This window comes from Actinia tenebrosa, unplaced genomic scaffold (genome assembly GCF_029948245.1).
Source record: "Actinia tenebrosa isolate PJP-AT-01 unplaced genomic scaffold, QUT_ActTen_1.0 PGA_scaffold2__45_contigs__length_23673736, whole genome shotgun sequence".
NCBI lineage: Eukaryota > Metazoa > Cnidaria > Anthozoa > Actiniaria > Actiniidae > Actinia > Actinia tenebrosa.
This window is the reverse complement of record NW_028292579.1, coordinates 18,582,407-18,602,983: the sequence shown is the minus strand read 5'-3', so window position 1 is coordinate 18,602,983 and position 20,577 is coordinate 18,582,407. Positions and strand designations below refer to the sequence as shown.

Here is a 20,577-nt window from a genome sequence, read left to right as displayed (position 1 = left end):
GGCTTTATAGTTTTTCAAAGTAATACACTTATAGTGAGTCATTAAACTGATGATGGACGATGGATATCGTCCGAAATTTTTCACTCAAAAATTTCTAGTCATTCTTTTCGTATACTTAGGGGTAAGTGATTTCTTCATTGGTTTGTAACATAACTATGTCCTTCCCAAAACTGTAAAATTCGCGAAGCCACCATTATATGTGCATTTAAGTCATTGAATTGCGTTGAGTTTGTGCGTTTGTATTATTTGTTTCGTTTCCCGAATAAATGAGCAACTGAGAGAAAAAGAAAAGACCCCCAGAGAGGCAGATTAACAGACAGTAATATATCCACACTATATACTCATTTTCACGTTGCGGTTATTAAATTATGGGTGAGATCGGCGACTGTTTAGTCTCCCTCGCATCCGTTTTTAGTGTCGGTCGTCACGCGAGGGAGCGTTGCGTGACGACCGACACTAAAAACGGATGCGAGGGAGACTAGCGACTGTTGTGATATGACGTAAACACCGAGGAATAGACCCCTTGCAGCACGTCCGCGAAATGCAGCTCAATTTGGAGGGCAAAACAATAGTTTTCCAATTCTTAGGAGATTGTCTTGGGAAATGGAAATTCTTCTGTTTTGTCCTCCAACTTGAGCTCCTTTGACGTCAATCGTGGTCAATCGTTGTGCAATCGTGTCGTGCATCCCTTCCCAAGAGAATAAAAGGACAAAAGACTGCCATGTTGATTGACATGACAAAAGACACCAGGACCAACTCATCTTTTATCAAGGTCAACTAAAATGGCAGTAATGTCGTCCCATTCACCCCAAGAACAAGTGGTTTGTGTAGAGTTCATTTTATACTGCCAGGCAGGAAGGCCTTTCCCATGGTTTGACTATGTTCCAAGATATAACCAACCTTACATATATAGTGCCTAAAAATCCATACCACTTGATCTTATTATTGCTTGGCTTTAATCAGCTGATAAGGGTGTTTGAATCTCATTATCTGCTCCAAATGGTGGACAAACACTGACCACCATATGCTGTCAGCCTTAACATTCAGCTGATGAACCTGACAGGAAATGACGTCAAATCCTGACGAAAAACTATTTTATCTAAGACTTTCTTTGTGCTTTAAATCTTGATAATCTTTTTGGTTTTGGTTCAGAAGCCTGAAAAAAGAAGTTAAAGGAAATCTGAGATACTTGTGACCTGAATTGAGAGATTGTTCGTGCAAGGAGTCCTTAAAAAAAACATCCATGAGATTTGAAGCAGCAGAGGAGTAAAAATCAAGCCACGCGTAGCCTGCGTAGCGGCGCTCTAAGGGATTGGGGAAGGTGGGAGGGGAAAAATCCCCTAGAGCGCCGCTACGCAGACTAACCCACCGAGTTTCACGAGCTTTTATTTCAAATCACTGAATGAATCATTTTACTGCATTACAACGAGAGTGGTTTTCATAAATTAACCGTGAAACAAAGTGTATTCGTTAGAAGATATAACTAGCTAAAAACTAGTGTGAGCTGCGTCGGTGTTTCTAATGAAACAGTTATGATGAAAAGGTAAATTATACACCGTGAAAAGATGAAAAAACTTACTGACGTTTCGGACGCTAGTCCTTCGTCGGAGTAAAAGAGCTCTTTTAGCCCTAAGTTTTTTCATCTTTTCACGGTGTATAATTTACCTTTTCATCATTACTGTATTCGTTAGAGTGAAACAGTCAGATCAATATACAACAGAAGACAGAAGAATTAGAGTGTAATAGCACTAAATACGCATAAGTGTATTCCTAGGATTTATGAAAACCACTCTAGTTTATTTCTCCTACTAGTGGAATGAGCTGATACTAAGTATTTTAATGATAAATCCAGCATTAACAACCATCTAACACCTAGTGTTTACGAGGCATTTATTACTAAAAGAAGGATGGCCGCCATGTTGATTGGCATAAAAAAGAAAAAACGGTTACAAAAGATTTGTCTTCCCAAATGTTTCGCACAATTTGTTTTTTTCCATTTATACTTTTTCTAATCCTGTAATCCTCTTGAAAAGGAGGCCAATTTTAAATTCCAGAGAAATGATAAAGAAATATTGAAAATGTGATAGATCTAGATAACGTAGTGCAAAATAGGATTTAAATATTACTGAGGTAAAAACACACAAATAATGGAAGAATAGAAAAAAAACTGCCTTGAACTTTAAAAGTTTAATTTCTAGAAAGTCTTGTATTTATAAGATCATTTTATTTATTTGATTAAATAACCAGGACCATACTTCCAGACATCGAATGCTGAACCGTCGTATGGCAGCGCAAAGCATTTACGGCTATGCCGGAGATTTCGGCCCCGACACCGCTCAGTATCCCTGGATTTACAGACTGATCAGGAAGCTCGGCCGAAACCTAAGGGAGAGGTTAGTCGGCCCCTAGACCATATATGATTAACCCCTTGCTATGACCAGCAGACCCAAAAATGTCGTTTGCCGCTAAAGGTTAAGAACCTATGATCATTGCATGTCCATGTGGGATGCTTTTGAAAACCCAGGCTAGACTAAATTAACACTAAAACTTAGGGTAACAATCGAAATTGAAGCTTCATTTGAATCGGGTTTGAAGGAGAAGTTTTTTTGTAAAGAATGAGAAAATATAAAGTGATAGACTAGTGGAAATTAATATACAAATGAGGGCTACGCATGCGCATGAATAGTAAAAACGGTTGAGATGAATGTGCGATTCAAACTCTGTCGTTCAGGATTACAGTTACCCTGTGAGATTTGCAGCGCTGTATCGATGCTTCAGTATAATTCTAACTACAATAATTTAGCGTTTTACAAATATGGTCAGGATCAAAATATATAGATTAAAAAAATATCAAGCGAGAGCCGTTTTTAACTTGAATTCTAAAACAATTATCAAAGTTTTGAAAGTAAGGAAAAAACTGAGAAAGTGCAATATTTGTAGAAAACCTCAATCTCCAGGACGTTTGCACGATGACGTCATTGACCTCTACTACCAGACTCCCTTGCACAATTTCTTGTCTTAAATACTATTCTCATGAGGGAATACAAAATTAAACAAGAAAGAAAATTCGCGGAGCATTATGGTAGCAGGAGTCAAATGACAGCATGCAAACGTCCTATCATGAAATAACGCGTCTTATTCAAAAATATCGAGAGTATTTAAAATGACGTCATGTTTGCCCCATCATGCAAAAAAAAAAAAAAACATTGTGGTTTCTTAAGCTGGTTTTCTTTCAGCATGGCGAGCGTTTAGACGAGAATATCTAAAACCAAGAGCTGTTTTATATCTTAAAAATTCATTATGAATTTCTATTTCTTCATATCTTGAGAACGTTTATTTGGGAAAACCGGGGAAAAATGAAGTCCAGAAAAATTTCTAGCAAATAGTATAGCGACCAATTTACGGATTGGGCGTCATGTTTTGGCCCATTTCAGACCACGTGTCATTCTCTTGAGAATAAAATTCTTTATTTGAGTGCTTTCCATATTCATGTGTCTTCTCATAGGCAACCATTAAACAAAGAAATGATACTCTAGGGAATGATGCGTGGCCTGAAATGGAGGGAAAATATATCCAAGCTAAAAGGGTCCTTAAAATCAGCCAGTTTTGTGACTGGAGTACTTTCAAGTAGTACCTAAATAATGCAGCTCAAAGTCTTTCCAAGACTTTATTGCATTGGCCTTTCGGAGGTCGCGCAGAAAACTGGTAACGAGAAGGACGCGCGCTGAATCATGGGACTATCTTAAGGGACGCCATTTTTTTCAACATGGCGGAAAGCTTAACAAACTCTTGTAAAACAGACCGAGAACAAAACCATCATTCAGTGCGCGCGTCCTATTATTAACAGTTTTCTCGCGCATCTCGGAAAGGCCAAGGCTTTAGAGTAAGAATAAACTTGTGAACTTACCATTTGAATTGGTATGCTATCTGCCGATCTTTCGATGATTTTTCCTGAGAATGCCTGTGATAAAAAAGATGAAACAAATTCCTTAGTTATCGGTAAAAAAAAGACGCTTCCCTTGACACACACAAGCGTCATTTTTCCCTTATATTTATTCCTTATAACCCCCTTTCCCCTCATTTTTTTATTGCTAAAGTACGAGTTAGCCATGTGCTGAATTGGATAAGCCCAGAGTTTGATTCAGGGTTCAATCTGTGAGTTAGCCATGCCATGACTTAGATCAGCCCAGAGGTTGTTTCAGGGTTTGATCTGTGAGTTAGCCGTTCCTTGACTTAGATCAGCACAGAGGTTGTTTCAGGGTTCTATCTGTGAGTTAGCCGTTCCCTGACTTAGATCAGCACAGAGGTTGTTTCAGGGTACAATCTGTGAGTTAGCAATGCCCTGACTTAGATCATCCCAGAGGTTGTTTCAGGGTTCAATCTGTGAGTTAGCCATGCCCTGACTTAGATCAGCCAGAGGTTGTTTCAGGGTACAATCTGTGAGTTAGCAATGCCCTGACTTAGATCATCCCAGAGGTTGTTTCAGGGTTCAATCTGTGAGTTAGCCATGCCCTGACTTAGATCAGCCAGAGGTTGTTTCAGGGAGGGTGCACAGGCAATGATTTGCGGAACTAAAAAGCCATAAAAAAAACAGAACCAAAAAAAAAAAAAAAAGGGGGGGGGGGGCATTTTATTTCCTTCGCCAAATATTCTAAACTGTGTAAAATATAAATGTATCAATCAGCAGTCGTCCTATTTATAGGAAATATAGGAGGTTTTCTTTAAATATAGGTTCTTTATAGGATCCTATACAAATTATAGGAAATATAGGATATATAGGAGGTCTGGGATGCCTGTATTATCCCGCCGAAAACGAAGTCCTCGCCCCAAGCTTTTTTAATTAAGCTCCCAAATAGTATGCGGAGGACTGAAGATAGTGCCCTTGAATGTGACTGAATAGATCTATCAATAATATATAGCTATCCTAAAACTATTACCTTCTCACGATCACTTTCTTTTTCATTTCTAAATTCATCTGAATTTGATGGCTTCGTGAGTGGCTCCCCCAAACTCTCCTTCTCTGTACTTGAGCTTTTGAGTATAGACTTTGGTGCTGGATTATAATGAAGATAGATGTCTGAAGGAGCCGTGATTGATTCTGATTCTGATGGTGACTAACAAAACATATAAAAAAATACAATATTAAACTGTTGTCCATTCAGCTGCTGGAAAACATTATTAGAAAATCTGAATTAGCATTTGAATGCTTACTTTTTACACGACTTTTACAATTTTGGACGTCGTCGCATACACTTTAATTTTGCAATTTTGCGGAAAAAAGTATAATCCTTCAACTTGAATAAATAGAGGATATTACATGGGCGCGCGGAGATACGAAATTTATCTTCGAGTGTTGAAAAGATCTCTCACAAGTGAGCGCAGCGAACGAGTGAGAGATTTTCAACACGAAAAGATAAATTGCGTATCTCCAAGCGCCCATGTAATATTCTTTTTATTATATAATTATTATCAATGAAGTATGTTTTGGCTTTTTCAGGCAATTCTTTCCGTGGATTTTTGAATAGCCATCGCAATGGTGTTATTTTCACACGTGCGTGAAAATAACATGTTATTTTCACGTGTGAAGATATCAATTTTTCGAAATAGAGAAAAATAGATATTTCATAGTTAATTATATAATAAATATATTTATCATATGACCCATACGGCCCTACTGGCGCGCTCTAATAAAACCATTGGAAAAAGTCACGTGATGGGGGCCGGACGGGTTGACGTAAGCGGGCCGGAAAAACCCGTCCGGACCTGCTCGAATCCGCGCGCTTTCTTTTTCTTAATTATTTTTATTTTCGTGAGGGTCATATGATAAAATGCTTATTGACTGAGTTAGGTCGGGCCGTACGGGAAAATATTTGGCTCTCGGTCATTTGTACGCGCGAGGTCCGTACGGCATCACCTCGAGCCAAATATTTTTCCGTACGGCCCTCCCACTCAGTCAATAAGTACATTATATTTTTAATCCTTATGTTATGTTTCGTTGAATAAATCATTCATAATTTGTCTCCAAGCACACCTGACATTGCTTGAGCACAATTTACTTTAATTCAATTAATTAATTTTGAAATTAATGAAATAAAAAATGAATAGAATATTAATTTATTAAAGTAAAAAAAAATCTATTTCCATACCACACATGCTTGATCATTCACCGTAACAGATCCACTTGTAGGATTAGTAAAATTCACCATAATAGTCTTAATGTTATCTTGGTCTTCTGTTTCGGCACCGCTGCTGTTATCACTGTCATTGCTGTCATCACTGTCATCACTGTCCGAGCCCTTAAGTTTTAACTCATCCGCAAACTTTACCTCAGTTCGTTTTGGTAAACTCCAAGTATCATATTTTACAGTTTCTGAATCCTTGAATCTTTCAGATGTACCAAGATTTTCAAGTTCTTTATTCCTGGTTTCGTTGAGTTCAAGTCTGTCCAGCTTTGCAAATAATTCCTTGTCTTCATCACTCATATCTTTTACTTTGCAGCGTTGAAACTGCTTTACCTTTTTGGGTGCAAACGTTTTGGCCTTTTCGTGTGCTATTCTTGGCCCTTCAAAACAAACAAAAATTGAAATGTGTTTGTGAGAACTCACTTTAAGGTGCAAGCTAATATCAAAATAGTGGTCATATAATAAAACTCTTATCAACCGAGCTTGGTCGGTCTGTAGGGGATAATCTTGACCTCGGTCGGGTACAGACCTCAGTCAAGATTATCCCGTACAGACCTCCCGCTCGGTTAATAAGATCTAATTATTGAATATTATATAATAGCGCAGTGCAGTCGTGACGTCATAAAAACGAAGACAAAGGCGAAATTCGGACAAACAAACTTACAAGTTTACTTTCAGCAGATAATTTTCACAGCCGATCGCAGTTGATCTTAGTTTACATGGGTTATTATTGTAACTTTAAGTAAAAATAATAAAATCGGTTCGTATAATCCTCGTAGCGGTTAAACAGAATGCAATGTTTGTCCGAATCTTTAAGGCATTTTTAGAATCAGTGCGCTGCGCTATTTAACTTTTACCTATCCCCTCCCCCCCCCCCCCCCCCCCCCCCCCCCGGGTGTCCGGATAAGAGTGAAAAACGTCTGCGCATGCTGACAGCCCATATGCAAAGTAGTTGAAAACGTCTTTGTACTATTGTAAAGGCGCGGACAGACGGTGCAACATTGCACGCAACGTTGTACGCAACAAATTTGAATCGGGGTGACACACGTCGCAACAAAATCACGCAATATCGCTAGTGTCACGCTGCTATGCTAAGAAATTTAGTCAGCGGTTATGAATTAGGTGTAAGCTGATTGGCTGGGAGTTTCAAAATGTTACATGCAATGCTGTAGCCATATTCACACAATGAATTTTTAGAGCGCGATTCAACTTCAGATTTGTTGCATGCAATGTTGCGTGCAACGAGTTTCAGGGGTAGACACGATGCAACAGTTATGTTGCGTGCAATGTTGCACCGTGTATCCCAATCTTAAAAATATGTAAATTTAGATTTCAAATTTTGTCTGACAAATGGACATCACGAAATTCCAAAACTAAAGACAGTTTTTCGAAACTTAAGGCCAGTGTCACAAAAGACTGATTCCATAAGGTTTTGTTCCTTGTGGGATTGCGGTCGTACGACAAAAGAGTGAAAAAAACCACTCATGGAACCAGTCTACACAAAAGTATACTTACGGAATTTTTAATATACTCTAAGAAAACGATTTTTTTCTAAAACTCTTAAAAAACTTAGAAAACATGCATGCCCAAACGTTTTTCTCTAGTGTGTAGTGGCTATTTAGATACACAATATTACGACATGTGTGCAAACAAACAGTACATTCATCTGACTTTTAGTTTTGAAGATATTTGAGTAAAGGGGGTGGGTCAATCACAAGCACATCTTATCACTGAACTACTCCTAGTACCTTCCTCCCTACCCACGCTTGGCAAAAAGCAAAGAAAGCATATCAATTTAAAAACATGAGATGACAACAGGGAACATCTTACTGCCTAAACATCTATTACCTTTTGGTTTTCCATTATCTTTTATTTCTTCTTTTATTTCTATCATTCCAGAATCAACCTGTATGATTTGAAAAAATAGGGTCTGTTGGAAATGTTTCTGAAATTAACATATAGACTCTGCACCAAACATCAAACATAGTCTTAAAATAATGATGTAAGCAAGAGGACATATGCTAAGTGATTTATTTATAGTTTTGAGATGATTCAAACATTTCAATGGGAAGCACGGGTGGCGTAGCGATGTGAGCACTCGCCTCTGATCAATGCGACCCCAGTTCAAGTCCTGCCGGGTTCGGTGTTGTATTATGAGTAGAGTTGTTGGTTGATTCTCTCCTGTGCTTCAAGGGCTTTTCTCCGGGTTCTTCGGTTTTCCTCCCTCCACAAAAATCAACTACTAAATTCCAATTCGATCATGGAATGAGGGCCACAGGTTTGTTAGCCACTGCCTATTAAGTGCTATCCTTTTTTTCAATGAAACATAAAGCAATCAGATGTTTCATGTTATCACACGTCTTAACCTTGATAGACCTTTATAGCTTTCCTTTATCGTTTTCCCATTTTTTGACCATGTGTCATTCTCTTGAGAATAAGATTCTTTGTTTGAGTTGTATCCATATTCATGTGTCTTCTTATGTACAACCGTTAAACAAAGAAATGATACTCTAGGGAATGATGTGTGGTCTGAAATGTGAATACATTTCACCCAAGCAAAATGGGTATATTCATGATAGGAGAACAGTAATATTAAACCATAATCTTATGATCTTAATCATAAGAGAAAACGTAAACAGTTTGGTGACAGCCACAGGGTTCCCACCTGGGAAAAAAACTTGTTATTGCTAATCACTTGACTGCAAAGTGTCAGCAGTGGTGCAGCTCAATGGGGATCAAATTGAAAGCATGCAAATAAGGCACCTCTGGAAGCTGCTATACAGTCCATGTATGACCCAGAAGCACAGCTGTAACCAGTTTGAATTAGTTGGGGCCAAAAGTAGTATAAAATGAAAGTATTATCAGTAATGAATATAATGGAATATACCTAATTGAAAAAACGTTGTCGGGTTCGAAAAAAGGTTATATCATCAAAGCTAAGACCAAAGGGTCGCATGGGAAGACAAACAATTATGTTAATATCATGCGTATTTCAGTTTTCCCTTCCTGTGCACATTTTATGAATCATGGCTTCGGCATGTTGTTAATCTAGGTCGACCGACTTTGCTCTACTGTGCATTTTTACATGTCTATATGCAAATATGATACACATTTCGGAGTACCCAAAATCCTTTTCGGTCTTAGCTTTGATGATATGACCTTCTTGGACCGACTACGTTTTTTCAATTAGGTGTATACTGTAAATTATTGAACATACCTTATAGATGTTTTCAAATTCCTTAGTAAAATTCAGCTGAGAAGAAAATAATTCTAATTCTTTGTTTAGACTTTCTATATTTTCTTCCACATATTTCTGTCTTCGTTCAACTATTTCAAGTGCTTGGGAAGCAGACCTCTTGGCAAACCAATTGTCTCCAAGAAGAACAAGGATTTCATTTGTATGGACAAGTTTTCCTGGCATGAAGGCCAGAGATCCAAATGGAACCTTCAAAATAAGAAAACATACATCATTAATTCATTGTATTTTATCAGAAGAGACTAAAGAAACAATATAATTAATTTGTTAAATATCATGTTGGGGTGAAGAGAATCACCTCTCACAAATTTGACTGAGATTCGATTCCCAGGTTCAGTGTTGTATGTGAATAGGGTCGTTTGTTGGTTCTCTCCTGTGCTTTGAGGGGTTTTCTCTAGGTTCTTTGATTTTCCTCCCTCCTCAAAAATCAACTTCTAAATTCCAATAAGGTCTTTGGGCTTTCAGCTAGTTGGAGCCTAGCTCTGTTGTGATTGTTCCACACTGTGATGTGACAGTCAAAAAGCTTAATAGATTTTCTTAAAAAAAAAAAAAAAGGAAAGGAAGGAGGGCTATAGGGAAGGAGACCTGGGAAGAGATTCAAGTAAAAAGGAAGAAAAGATGGATGGATGGATGGATGGATGGATGGATTGATGGATGGGTGGGTGGGTGTGTGGGTGGGTGTGTGGGTGCATGGATGGATGGATGGATGGATGGATGGAATGGATGGATGGATGGTTGGATTGATGGATAGGTGGGTGGGTGTGTGGGTGGGTGTGTGGGTGCATGGATGGATGGATGGATGGATGGATGGATGGATGGATTGATGGATGGGTGGGTGGGTGTGTGGGTGGGTGTGTGGGTGCATGGATGGATGGATGGATGGGTGGGTTGATTTAACGAAGGAATTGGATAAATGAGCATACAGTCAATGTGAAAGACACATGCATACAAGAAGGCAGGTGGAAAGGAAAGAACAAAAAGGGGAGGGAGTATAGGCTGAAAAAGGATGCAAGGGAGAAGAGAGAAAGGGAAAGGAGAGGCAGGGAAAGAAATAAGAAAGAAGATAAATCAGTGTTTAACTTCAAAGCTGTAAGTCATCCACTTACCATAATCTCATGACTTATCTTTTGTGGTAAAAAATTCAGCGTCTCTTGAAGTGATTGATAGTCATTATGGAATCCTCTCCTGCAATTTTAAAAGTACCAGTGTACGTGTACTATAACAGTATATATACTGTCTGTCCCCCGCGTATATGGAGGGCAAATAAAATGATGAATGTAGATGGGAGGGGTGGGGGGAGTCCTCGAAAGTAAGTCTGAATCAGTGAAAGCCAAATATGGAGAATGGAAAAGTGTTGGGAGGGGGGGGGGGGGGGGGAGTTGAATGCACACTTCATCATGATCAGACCTCATTTTTCTAAGCTCATCATTCTTAAAAGCAAAACTACACAGCAAAAACTAAACATACAGAAGATAGAAAAATAGCACAGTTATTTTATATGACAGATACTATTATGGCTTTTTCCAATTAAATTGTACAAATTTTCATCTAACGCGATGTGTGAGGTATACTTTGTTGTCTTTATATATTACCATATTGATAGGCGATTCTCCAACTCCAGAATAGCCTATAAACGAAAAGCAAAGCAAATCATGATGTGAAACAATTAAGTTAGCAGTTAGGATGTGAAATATGATGTTATAAAATATTTTTACATTTCTCTTGTGGTCTTCTAGTCTTTTGGTGTCTATCTTGTCAGCCATTTTCAAATTATACGAGAAGAAAGAGACTGGAAACAAAGGGACAAGAATTCCCCTTGGGTGGGGTGGGTAGAGTTGAGCATTTTGGTACTCATCTAAAACTATCTCTTACAAAATAATTCATTAAAAATTTAGGTATAAAAATTAATCATTTCCAAAACATTTCTCCTTTAATATAAGAAATATTCTTTTTAGGTCATAGATTCATTTTCTTTCTTTATTTTTTGGCCAAAATGTTTCCTAATACATTTGGATACTCAGCCCTCCCTAGACAGTAATTACATTACCCATAGTTCCTGTAGATGGTAAGAAAGATGACGGTCAGTTTGTTGTCGTTACGAAGTTTGACATTTTAATATAAATTTTAACGAAAAATATGGCTCTTAATTTTTTACTGAGTTCAAACTAAGAGACCAAGAATCTACTAATGGAAAACTACGTCCTTTACGATGAGATTGGCCGAGGCGATTATTCAGTTGTTTACAAAGGAAGGAAGAAAGGCACTGTAGAGTTTGTAGCCATTCACTGTGTAGACAAATCCAAACGGTTAGAGCTGAGAAATGCCGTACGTATTACTCATGACTTAGAGCATCCTAAAATCGTAAAGTTCCACGAATGGTATGAAACTACTAACCACATATGGATGGTTGTGGAGCTTTGCACTGGATATAGTTTAGACGCGATAATATCACAAGACACAAACTTGCCCGAAGAAACGGTAAAACAGTTTGGAAGAGAAATGCTCGAGGGCTTATTTTATCTTCATTCTCTTGGAGTCTTATACTGTGATTTGAAACCGTCTAAGATATTGTTGGACGGACCTGGGCATATAAAGTTAAGTGATTTTGCACTGTCATGTGTTGAAGGTGAAGATGATATTTTTGATCTGGAAGATGATGATACCCAGATAAGCAGTGATAAAAGACTTCCTAAACCGTCTCCTTACTACATGGCTCCTGAAGTCCTCATGGGGTCCCCACCAAGCAAAGCTAGTGATTTATGGTCGTTTGGGTGTCTATTATTTGAGCTGTTCACTGGCAAACAGCCTTTTGCTGCAGACACATTAGAAGAGCTTGCAGAGAAAATTCTTGGAGATTGTTGTCCAGACATAAATCAAGTCATTGATGGGGAAATAATTAGTGGTTCTAGTAATCTTACAAGTCTTATTAATAGGCTTCTCATTAAGGATCCTCCCCAGAGACTTAATTGGTCTGACCTGATTAAGCATCCATTTTGGGACAACTCGTTAGATTACCTTTTATGTGCTGAAACAGAAGACAACAGAAAGGGGCTGGTGTCAGAGCAATATAATGAAAATGCTCAGGACATTATTACTGAAGCTGCATTTGAAGATGTTATTGAAGAAAATAGGCCAACTAGTAAAGAAAATGGTTTATTTGAGACTGAATCAGATACAAGAGGGGTCAATCAAGGGACTTACACCTTTAAAAGCAAGCCTCATGAAGTCAACAGATCAAAACTAGTTAGTTCGGATGAAAAGAATGTAAGAAAACCAGGACAATTCCATCTTAGCGAGAACTCCGAAGAGCTTAGAAATGGGAAGCAATCTATCCCAAATATTCAAACAAATAATCAATCCAAAGCTATGGTTCTTAAAAACAATGCTTCTATTTCCATTGAGAGACAACACACTGTAGTTTTGAACAAGAAGATTAAAAATAGTGGCCAAAAGGAAAGCACAGTTGCAAGTAACAATGACAAGGACGGGATAGGAACATCAACTGCAATTGCTAATGATGAAGATAATGCTCCTGCTCCACAGATTTCGGATCTTATTTTTCATTCCTCCGATTTTGTCGTTACTCCTATTATAGATAATATTAAAATCAAGAAGATGTCAATGCCAAGGTTTGATCCAAAGGCCTTGTGCTGTCAGGCCCTCAAGCCAGAAGAAGTCCTTCATCTATCTGATGAAGATGTCTCAGAACACTTGAAGTCAATAGACAACTTATTCTCACCAAATCAAAAAACTAGTGGCAATGCTGCATTTGTTCAGCGCAGTAAGCTCCATACTGCGGCATATCTTGCAATGTTATGTCGCCATGGGGATATTGCTAATATAATTTTTGAGTCTAATTTGGTATCTTCCATGTTATATCAAGTCAAGAATGGATTTTCTGTTGATCTCAAAGCAAGAATTGGTAAGAATTCAAAGAGCTTATGATAATTGAATTTACTTAGTGTACTCCTCTTTGCATTAGGCATCGACAAGCATCGAGACAGCAATGCCAAACCATGATGCAAGGACATATCTAAATGGTTTTTCATGCATGCGTCATTGTCCTTTAGGATGTTGCCATCCTCTTTAGAATGTCAGATGGTGCTTTTTCATGCTCTAAAGGGAATAGCAATGGCAAGGAAAGTGGCACGCTCATTAAAAAAATTTAAAAATAAAATAATATTTTACAACCACCGCTCCCCGTACGGGGCTCTTCCGTGAGGTTCCCTCCACACGCACTACCACTACATTCTATATTACAACATACAACACTCAACTCACATGTTGATTTTTTACGGAGGGAGGAAACCAGAGAACCCGGAGAAAACCCTCGTGGCAAGGGAGATAACAGCACATCAAACAAACTCAATTCACATGTGGCGACTGCAGGGCTCAAACCAGCGACCCTAACCCGTTGGACTCACAGCGGTGAAAGACGGCACGTTAGCCGCGAACGCCACCCATGCTACCCAAAAATGTGCTTGCATCTTCATCCTAGTGTCACTGTCCTGGTTTTGCTGTCCTCATGTGCAAGGACTCTAGTTACATCTGTAAGAGTGTGCAGCATATTATACAAAGTGGACTTTTTATGACAGGGCAAAAAAAATATTGGACAATTGTCATACATCAGACAATGTCCAGCCAGAATTGGGGCTATTCAGTCCAATCTTTTCCTTGCCGGTCATTTGGACCAGTAACGTTGAGTCAGTTATGTCAAATGTCTGGAATAGTGATGTTTAGGATCCACACCATACTTTAGTGCAAACAGCACTACACACTGCTTTACCATAGCCATATACTTTAATATTATATATGAATATTTATTTGTTTGCTTTTTTTTATTTTTTATTTTATTTATTTATTTATTTTTTACACACTGCATTACCATAGCCATATACTTTAATATTACATATGAATATTTATTTGTTTGCTTATGTCAAGGCTATTGTCTCGGCTTGCTTGCTGGTTGTGCTACCTTGATCTCAGAGGATTTCAACATGACAGAGGTATTCACAGTCTTGACAGAAGTCATCAGAGATAATTTCCGTAACACCCAGCTCAAGCAGCATCTGGTCCCTGCGCTGGGGGAGTTTCTGTTTTATGCGTCGACACAAGAAGAGACTGAAAACAGACAAATTGCAAAATGGGATGTTCCAGGTAAATACGTATGCATGAAATTATGAATGTGTAGCTACAGAAATTATCCATTCCCCCCACCCCCACAGAGGAATTACTTGGAAATTCTGAGTGGTGGGGTCAGAGAAATAACAAAATTACAGTTTGTATGGAAGAAAATTAAAATTTCTGGGGATGAGGTCTGAAAAAATCCTTCATTGGGGGGGGGGGGGGGGGGGGGGGGAGAAGGGAGTATGAAAGTTCTACACAATGTCATCAAATTTAATACAAATACAATTTTTGTAGTATGTATCCAATATCACCAGGCATTCTCTACCCAACATTCTTACCTCAGAATGGCTAGAGCTCAGAGGGTTGGATTGATGGGATTATTAGTGCTCCCCCACTGTAATATCACAGAATACACCCTTCTTAAAATTGTCTTGAATGCGAGGCTAACATGGAAATACAAAACAAATCCCACGAATTCCCAAAGAAAAAGTGTGATTTCTTCTGGGTTTTTTTTATGTTAACCTCTGCACATCCATGATACTTTCGAGAAGGGCCAATTGAAACATTGAGACATAATATGGTAACCCTTTAACTCCATGCACCTCTTGACCCCACCTTTCCTACAATATCTATCAAACCTCAGCTCTCTGTGCCTTGTTTAGGAATCTGTGGCAATAGGATTTTCAGCCATCTTTCAGTTTTCCTCTCTCAAAATCAACTTCTAAATTCCAGTTACATTGCAACATGCAAAAATACGACCACATTAAATGTATTTACATGTACATACTTCTATGCACATTCTTTTGTCTACCAAACGATCATACAGCACATTGTGTTGTAAAGATAGATTCAAGGAACAATTATAGAAACGCTCCTGAAACCTGTATATTTTATTTAGAATCAAAATTTTCTTGTCTCTTTTCAGCCATTACTTTTGTTATCATAACAAGATGCTTGCATGACGGAGAAGACATCTACGTGCAGCACTTCGCAGCAAAGACTATAGATAATGTTGCATCTACCCATGGAAGGCACTGTGCAAGGTTCGCATCCAATGATACTTCACAGGTAAGATATGTGACAACTGTAATTAGACAATTACCAAGATGCGCAACTATCACAACTATTTGATTCACTGATTATATTACTTTTTACATACGGAATACAAGTCTGGGGGGCAGTGTCACATTATAAAGATCATGAACGAATTGACAGGTTTTTCAGACGAGCAGCTAAATTTAGATGCACCAACAGAAAGATTACCATCTCAGAACTTAAATGTCAACATGATAACAAGTTGTTCAAAGAAATCAGTACAAACGAAAAACACGTTCTAAGGGACATGCTACCACCTATCAGAAACCGTCCTTTAAGAGATCGAAGGCATAACTTTATCATGCCTAATGTTAAGACTGAGAGATTTAAAGATTTCTTCATAAATAGGTGTCTTTTCAATCAAAGTGTTTTATGATATTTGTACAGCTATATTTATATTCTATTTATATTTTACATTTTTGTAACGATTTCACGGTCGTTGATTTTGCCTTAATAAAGATTCATTCATTCATTCATTCATTCATTCATACAGTAATATCGTAATAAATCATTTGTATTATGTTTCAGCTATTATGGAAGCTGTTCACTCACTGCACCGTCGATAACCAGAAAGTAACTGCTATTTCTGCCCTGTGTCGCCTTTCTTGTCATTCAGTTGGTGTCTTTCAGTACGTAGTGGAAAAAGCAGGCTCGAAAGCCGTACAAGATGCCTTATCTAGTGGAATACCACAAGTACAACAAGCTCTTGTGACTATGTTTGCAAGCTTGATTTCATCGAAACCTCAGTCCAAGCGACTTATCCAAGAGAAAGATATCATCAGTAAAGTGATGCGTATTTTTGACAGCCATTCTGCTGTTATACGAGGCAAGGCATTCCTGCTAATTGTATCACTAGTACAGTGCAATCAAGAAGCTTTATTAATGTGCTGCCAAGCTCGACTTGTCATGCACATCGAAAAAGATCAAAAACGGGGAACTCCGATGAAAGGTGAAGTGCCTGAGACACTTCAGTATCTCATGCATTGTCTTCAAAAATGTGTAGAATGTTTAGTGGAAGGGGCGCTAAACATCCTGGAAAACGTCCTGTCCTCGCTACATTCCGTGGAGGGCCGGCGACACCCGTCAGCAGCTCACACAAAACAGCTGCGCTTACATCTACCAAACCTACCCGTCATCTTACATCTGATAACAAGCCATGCATTCAGGTCTCTTATTGTCACCGATGGCTTTTTAGTTGACATTGGACTTCTTCTTACTCATGTTATGTCCATCGACTGTGGTAACACAAGCCTTGGGACAGCTGCTGGTCCAAGTGCAGAGGAAGACCTCACATATGTGGTTCTTTCTATAGTAGAATGCATTACGCAACATCCACCTCTTCTCCTGGAGTTTGCCAGTTCCGTATCGGTGAATATTTTACCAATATTGGTGGCGTTGGTGAGCAGTGCCAACGGTAACACAAGAGCGCTGTCTTTTAGGCTGTTTGCTGAAGTAGCCTCGCTGTATTTGGATAATCAGAATGTGTACAACTCTGCCAGCAATGCAGAGAGTGTTGTTGCCAGTACAAACAAACTCAATGAGGTGAGTGGGGAATACACCGATCCCGGCTATCAGGCTTGAGTATTCACCCAAACAATGGCTAGTTTTCCCAATGGAACACAGAATGTCCGACCAACAAACTCGAATTCATAAGATATTTTAGTAGTTATCGATTTTTTCTTAACGTACCTACAGAACGCATTAATTGTAAGACAGATATACACACCTATTTCAAATAATTTTGTTGGTTGGATATCTGAAATCAGAAATATGAGACCGATTGGACTTCTGGGGGACTGAGTGTTTTCTCGTTCAAAATTCAATATACACTTACCCAGATAGTTTGCCAGCGCAGGTCATCGCTCAAAATTAGTATATCAAGATATTAGAGAGTTTAAGATTCTCGTTTACGGCAAACGTGACACGTCAGTTGACCATTAAAATATTCTTTAAAATTAGTGAAAAGGAATCGCAAAAATCTCCAAGTAGTAGATAAACAAAAGAATACTTGTCTTTGTCGAGAAGGTTTGCAAATGGTAAAGTGAAATGTATGGAAACGATGAAAACGTGGTCACGTTTGCCGTTTGCGGGAAGGAAAAACGGGAATCTTAATCTGCCTAGTAACTTTTTGCGAACTACTTATTAAAATCACAAACAATTTACAGCCTACATACAACCCACGATTCCTTTCGGTCTCAGATCTCAGATCTCAGACCGACAACGTTTTTTGAAATAGGTGTATACGATTTTTAACTATCGGTGTCTGTTCCATGATGTTTTTAAATGACACATTTTAGCTGGTCCGACGTAAAAACAAAAACTGAAGAGGTAGAACAACGAATGCGGGTAGTGCAGGTTAAAACCGGACTAACCGTGCTGTTGGCTACGGCCCTGCCTCTCTACAATTATCATGTATGTAATTGCCCTATTTCACTATGACGTCACATCAAAACAAACTATTGTTTAAACGCAAAGGATGATGGTAGTCGGAGGGGGTCAAATCAACGCAAATTCACCGACAATTGTTCTAAAACCCGTATCAATCCACGAAGAGAAGTAGAATAGCTAGCAAACGCTCAGAATATTTTTTAGTACATATTAACACATATTATATCTGAAAACCAGGCCATTTTAGATTAAACTGTTTCGCTAGGAGCAAATTTTGTTGAATTTTCTATTGGATTTGGCGATTCTATCCCCGACATAAACAAGCAGTGACGTCATAGTGATATAGGGCAATCGTATTGTATTTATACATTCACCTGCGACGCATTCCCACTTCCCCTTGTCACTCTCCCTCCTCACCCTCCCCACCCCAACTGTCTTTCCCATCAGTCTTCAATATAATTATGCTTATAATTGTGTGGTTGTTTTTCCAGGTCATAAGGAATAATCTCCTACCTCAGTACCACACTATTCTACAAGACCAAAACCCTTTACCCGCCTATGGCCTCAAGCTGCTGTCCTCACTACAAGACCATTGTCCAGACATTCTCCAGGACTTCCTGGACCAGGACCTCGTGCTGTCCCTACTCCACATCACCAACTCCCAGACTAATGCTGGTAACATCACCATGACTACAGCTATTGTCAATCTGTTGAGTCACGTGTTGATGACCAAAGACGTTGACATGGCGATTCTCTATCATCAAGGATTGGTTGATTGTGTCAAGACTCTGTTCATTGAGGTGACCACAACTTTGGACACGGACGAGAATTTTGATAGTGAAGATGTATCGGCAATGCTCATGCCTTTGCTGGATATACTTAGTATCATTCTGAAATATGTTTCCAAAGAGGTGCGGCATGCCCTTCTTGAAAAGACTAAAGGAGAAGCGACACAAGCAGCTGAAGCACTGCTTATAGACACTAAACCTCTCGCAGACGTGACGGGGATGTTAATCAGTTTACTAGGGAACCAAGATGATAAGTTACAAGAAAAAGCGCTTAAGAATCTTTACCTTATGGCTGAATTATTTGGCGGGCTTTACGCAGACGCCATGAGTGAAGTTAATGTTCAACATTTTGCCACGGCTTTGCAAATAGCTGATGAAAATCAAAAAAAGCAGCTGTTGAGAATCATCAAGAGGATGGTCTCATCTAATGCCATTCACTCCAGGTCCATACTCGCTCATGGACAGCCACTGATTGATGTGTTTAGTAAACTAGAGGCAGCCCCCAAGGCTGCGGCCCTGCAGACTCTTGCTAAGGAAATCCTACAGAAGATTGGTGTTACAAGCTAGGGGCAAACCCCAAGGATGTGGCCCTGCAGACTCTTGCTAAGGAAATCCTACAAAAGATTGGTGTTACAAGCTAGGGCAAGCCCCAAGGATGTGGCCCTGCAGACTTTTGCTAAGGAAATCCTACAGAAGATTGTTGTTACACCTAGAGACTAGCCTAAAGGCTGTTAGACCTGACCTCTGATACTAACACTCCTTTGGAGATTTATGAGACTAATGCACAAGAAGCTGAAGATACTAACAATAAACAGTGAGAGTAATAAATGATGCCACACGCAGGGAAACAGTGGTCATGACAAGTTTTACAATGTACATATATATTAAGTGATTTGCTCTTTATTTATGGTTCCAAGATGTGTATGTTACCAAAGTTTTATGGTTGACAAAGTATGTTTTAGTTGAAAATGTATCAATAAATAAATAAATATAGATATATATTACCAGAATGATTCCTGAATGTTAACTTTCTGGGCCTGTTTGTACTAAAGTTGAATAGCACTATTCAATGTATAAATTTTATCCAGCGGATAAATTTGTATAGGAAACCCCACGATCTCGAGTACAATTCGGAATTTATAGGTACGAGTGATGTTTTGAAAGTTTTCAAAATTGGACGAGCCTTAAGGTGGTGTTACACGGAACAACTTTCAACACCGAATTTTCGTGCAAAGCTATTGCGCCATTTTTGTGTTGATTTTTTTCGACATGTTACACCACAGGTAGCCCAAGCTTGGTTTCTGTGGTGTCCTGTTATAAGGAAATGTATGGGGAATCATCAAAAATTTCAATAAAATCATCAAAACGTGAAATAAAGCCTTGAAATTTTACCCGATCATTGAGAAATAGCACTTCTTTCGCTCTGCGTGGTTATTTTTTGAATTTAGCCCGTTTTAAGGATTTTTTTCCCCACCAATAAGAAATAAGAGAAGGTTGGAAACTCGGGATCCAAAAGCGAGCCATCACGAGTCTTTGAAACCTCGTACGTCTTCGAATTTTCTTTCCAGCGCCAAATTTTAGTCATGACCCTTCTCTCACATCCCTATAGAACCGAGAAAGTCGCATTAGAGATTAGTCTTCGCGTCTTTAAGCCATGAAATTTGCCTGTATTCACATACTACCTCGTTTGTTCTGACCCGTACTTGGAGCTCACTGTACACCAGTTCAACGGATTTCTTTC

General features: G+C 38.8%; 2 protein-coding genes across 2 annotated transcripts; one reads left to right on the top strand and one right to left on the bottom strand.

Annotated features, from left to right (window-relative positions):
* Window positions 1–937: 937 nt before the first annotated feature.
* Window positions 938–11,203, bottom strand: LOC116304752 (unconventional prefoldin RPB5 interactor). Its single transcript, XM_031714534.1, has 9 exons — window positions 11,154–11,203; window positions 11,031–11,065; window positions 10,545–10,623; window positions 9,400–9,627; window positions 8,031–8,088; window positions 6,147–6,562; window positions 4,938–5,114; window positions 3,908–3,961; window positions 938–1,156 (listed from the first exon to the last, which is right to left on the bottom strand). The coding sequence occupies exons 1-9, from the start codon at window positions 11,199–11,201 to the stop codon at window positions 1,100–1,102; spliced, it is 1,152 nt and encodes a 383-aa protein (XP_031570394.1). The 5' UTR covers window positions 11,202–11,203; the 3' UTR covers window positions 938–1,099.
* Window positions 11,204–11,519: 316 nt separating this feature from the next.
* LOC116304735 (inactive serine/threonine-protein kinase ULK4) lies at window positions 11,520–19,846 on the top strand. Its single transcript, XM_031714513.2, has 5 exons — window positions 11,520–13,360; window positions 14,380–14,595; window positions 15,491–15,633; window positions 16,189–17,202; window positions 18,540–19,846. Exons 1-5 carry the CDS (start codon window positions 11,626–11,628, stop codon window positions 19,401–19,403), a joined length of 3,972 nt encoding a protein of 1,323 aa, XP_031570373.1. The 5' UTR covers window positions 11,520–11,625; the 3' UTR covers window positions 19,404–19,846.
* Window positions 19,847–20,577: the final 731 nt, after the last annotated feature.

Bases quoted from the DNA above. Each gene is read 5' to 3' on its own strand.
- LOC116304752 (XM_031714534.1), bottom strand. From the start codon at position 11,201: ATGGCTGACAAGATAGACACCAAAAGACTAGAAGACCACAAGAGAAAT. The intron at 6,563-8,030 runs GTAATAGATGTT...TTTGTTTTGAAG, and splicing joins AGATAATGGAAAACCAAAAG to GGCCAAGAATAGCACACGAA. The intron at 1,157-3,907 runs GTAAGTTCACAA...TTCTTTTTTCAG, and splicing joins ATAGCATACCAATTCAAATG to GCTTCTGAACCAAAACCAAA.
- LOC116304735 (XM_031714513.2), top strand. From the start codon at position 11,626: ATGGAAAACTACGTCCTTTACGATGAGATTGGCCGAGGCGATTATTCA. The intron at 15,634-16,188 runs GTAAGATATGTG...ATTATGTTTCAG, and splicing joins CATCCAATGATACTTCACAG to CTATTATGGAAGCTGTTCAC. The intron at 17,203-18,539 runs GTGAGTGGGGAA...TTGTTTTTCCAG, and splicing joins GTACAAACAAACTCAATGAG to GTCATAAGGAATAATCTCCT.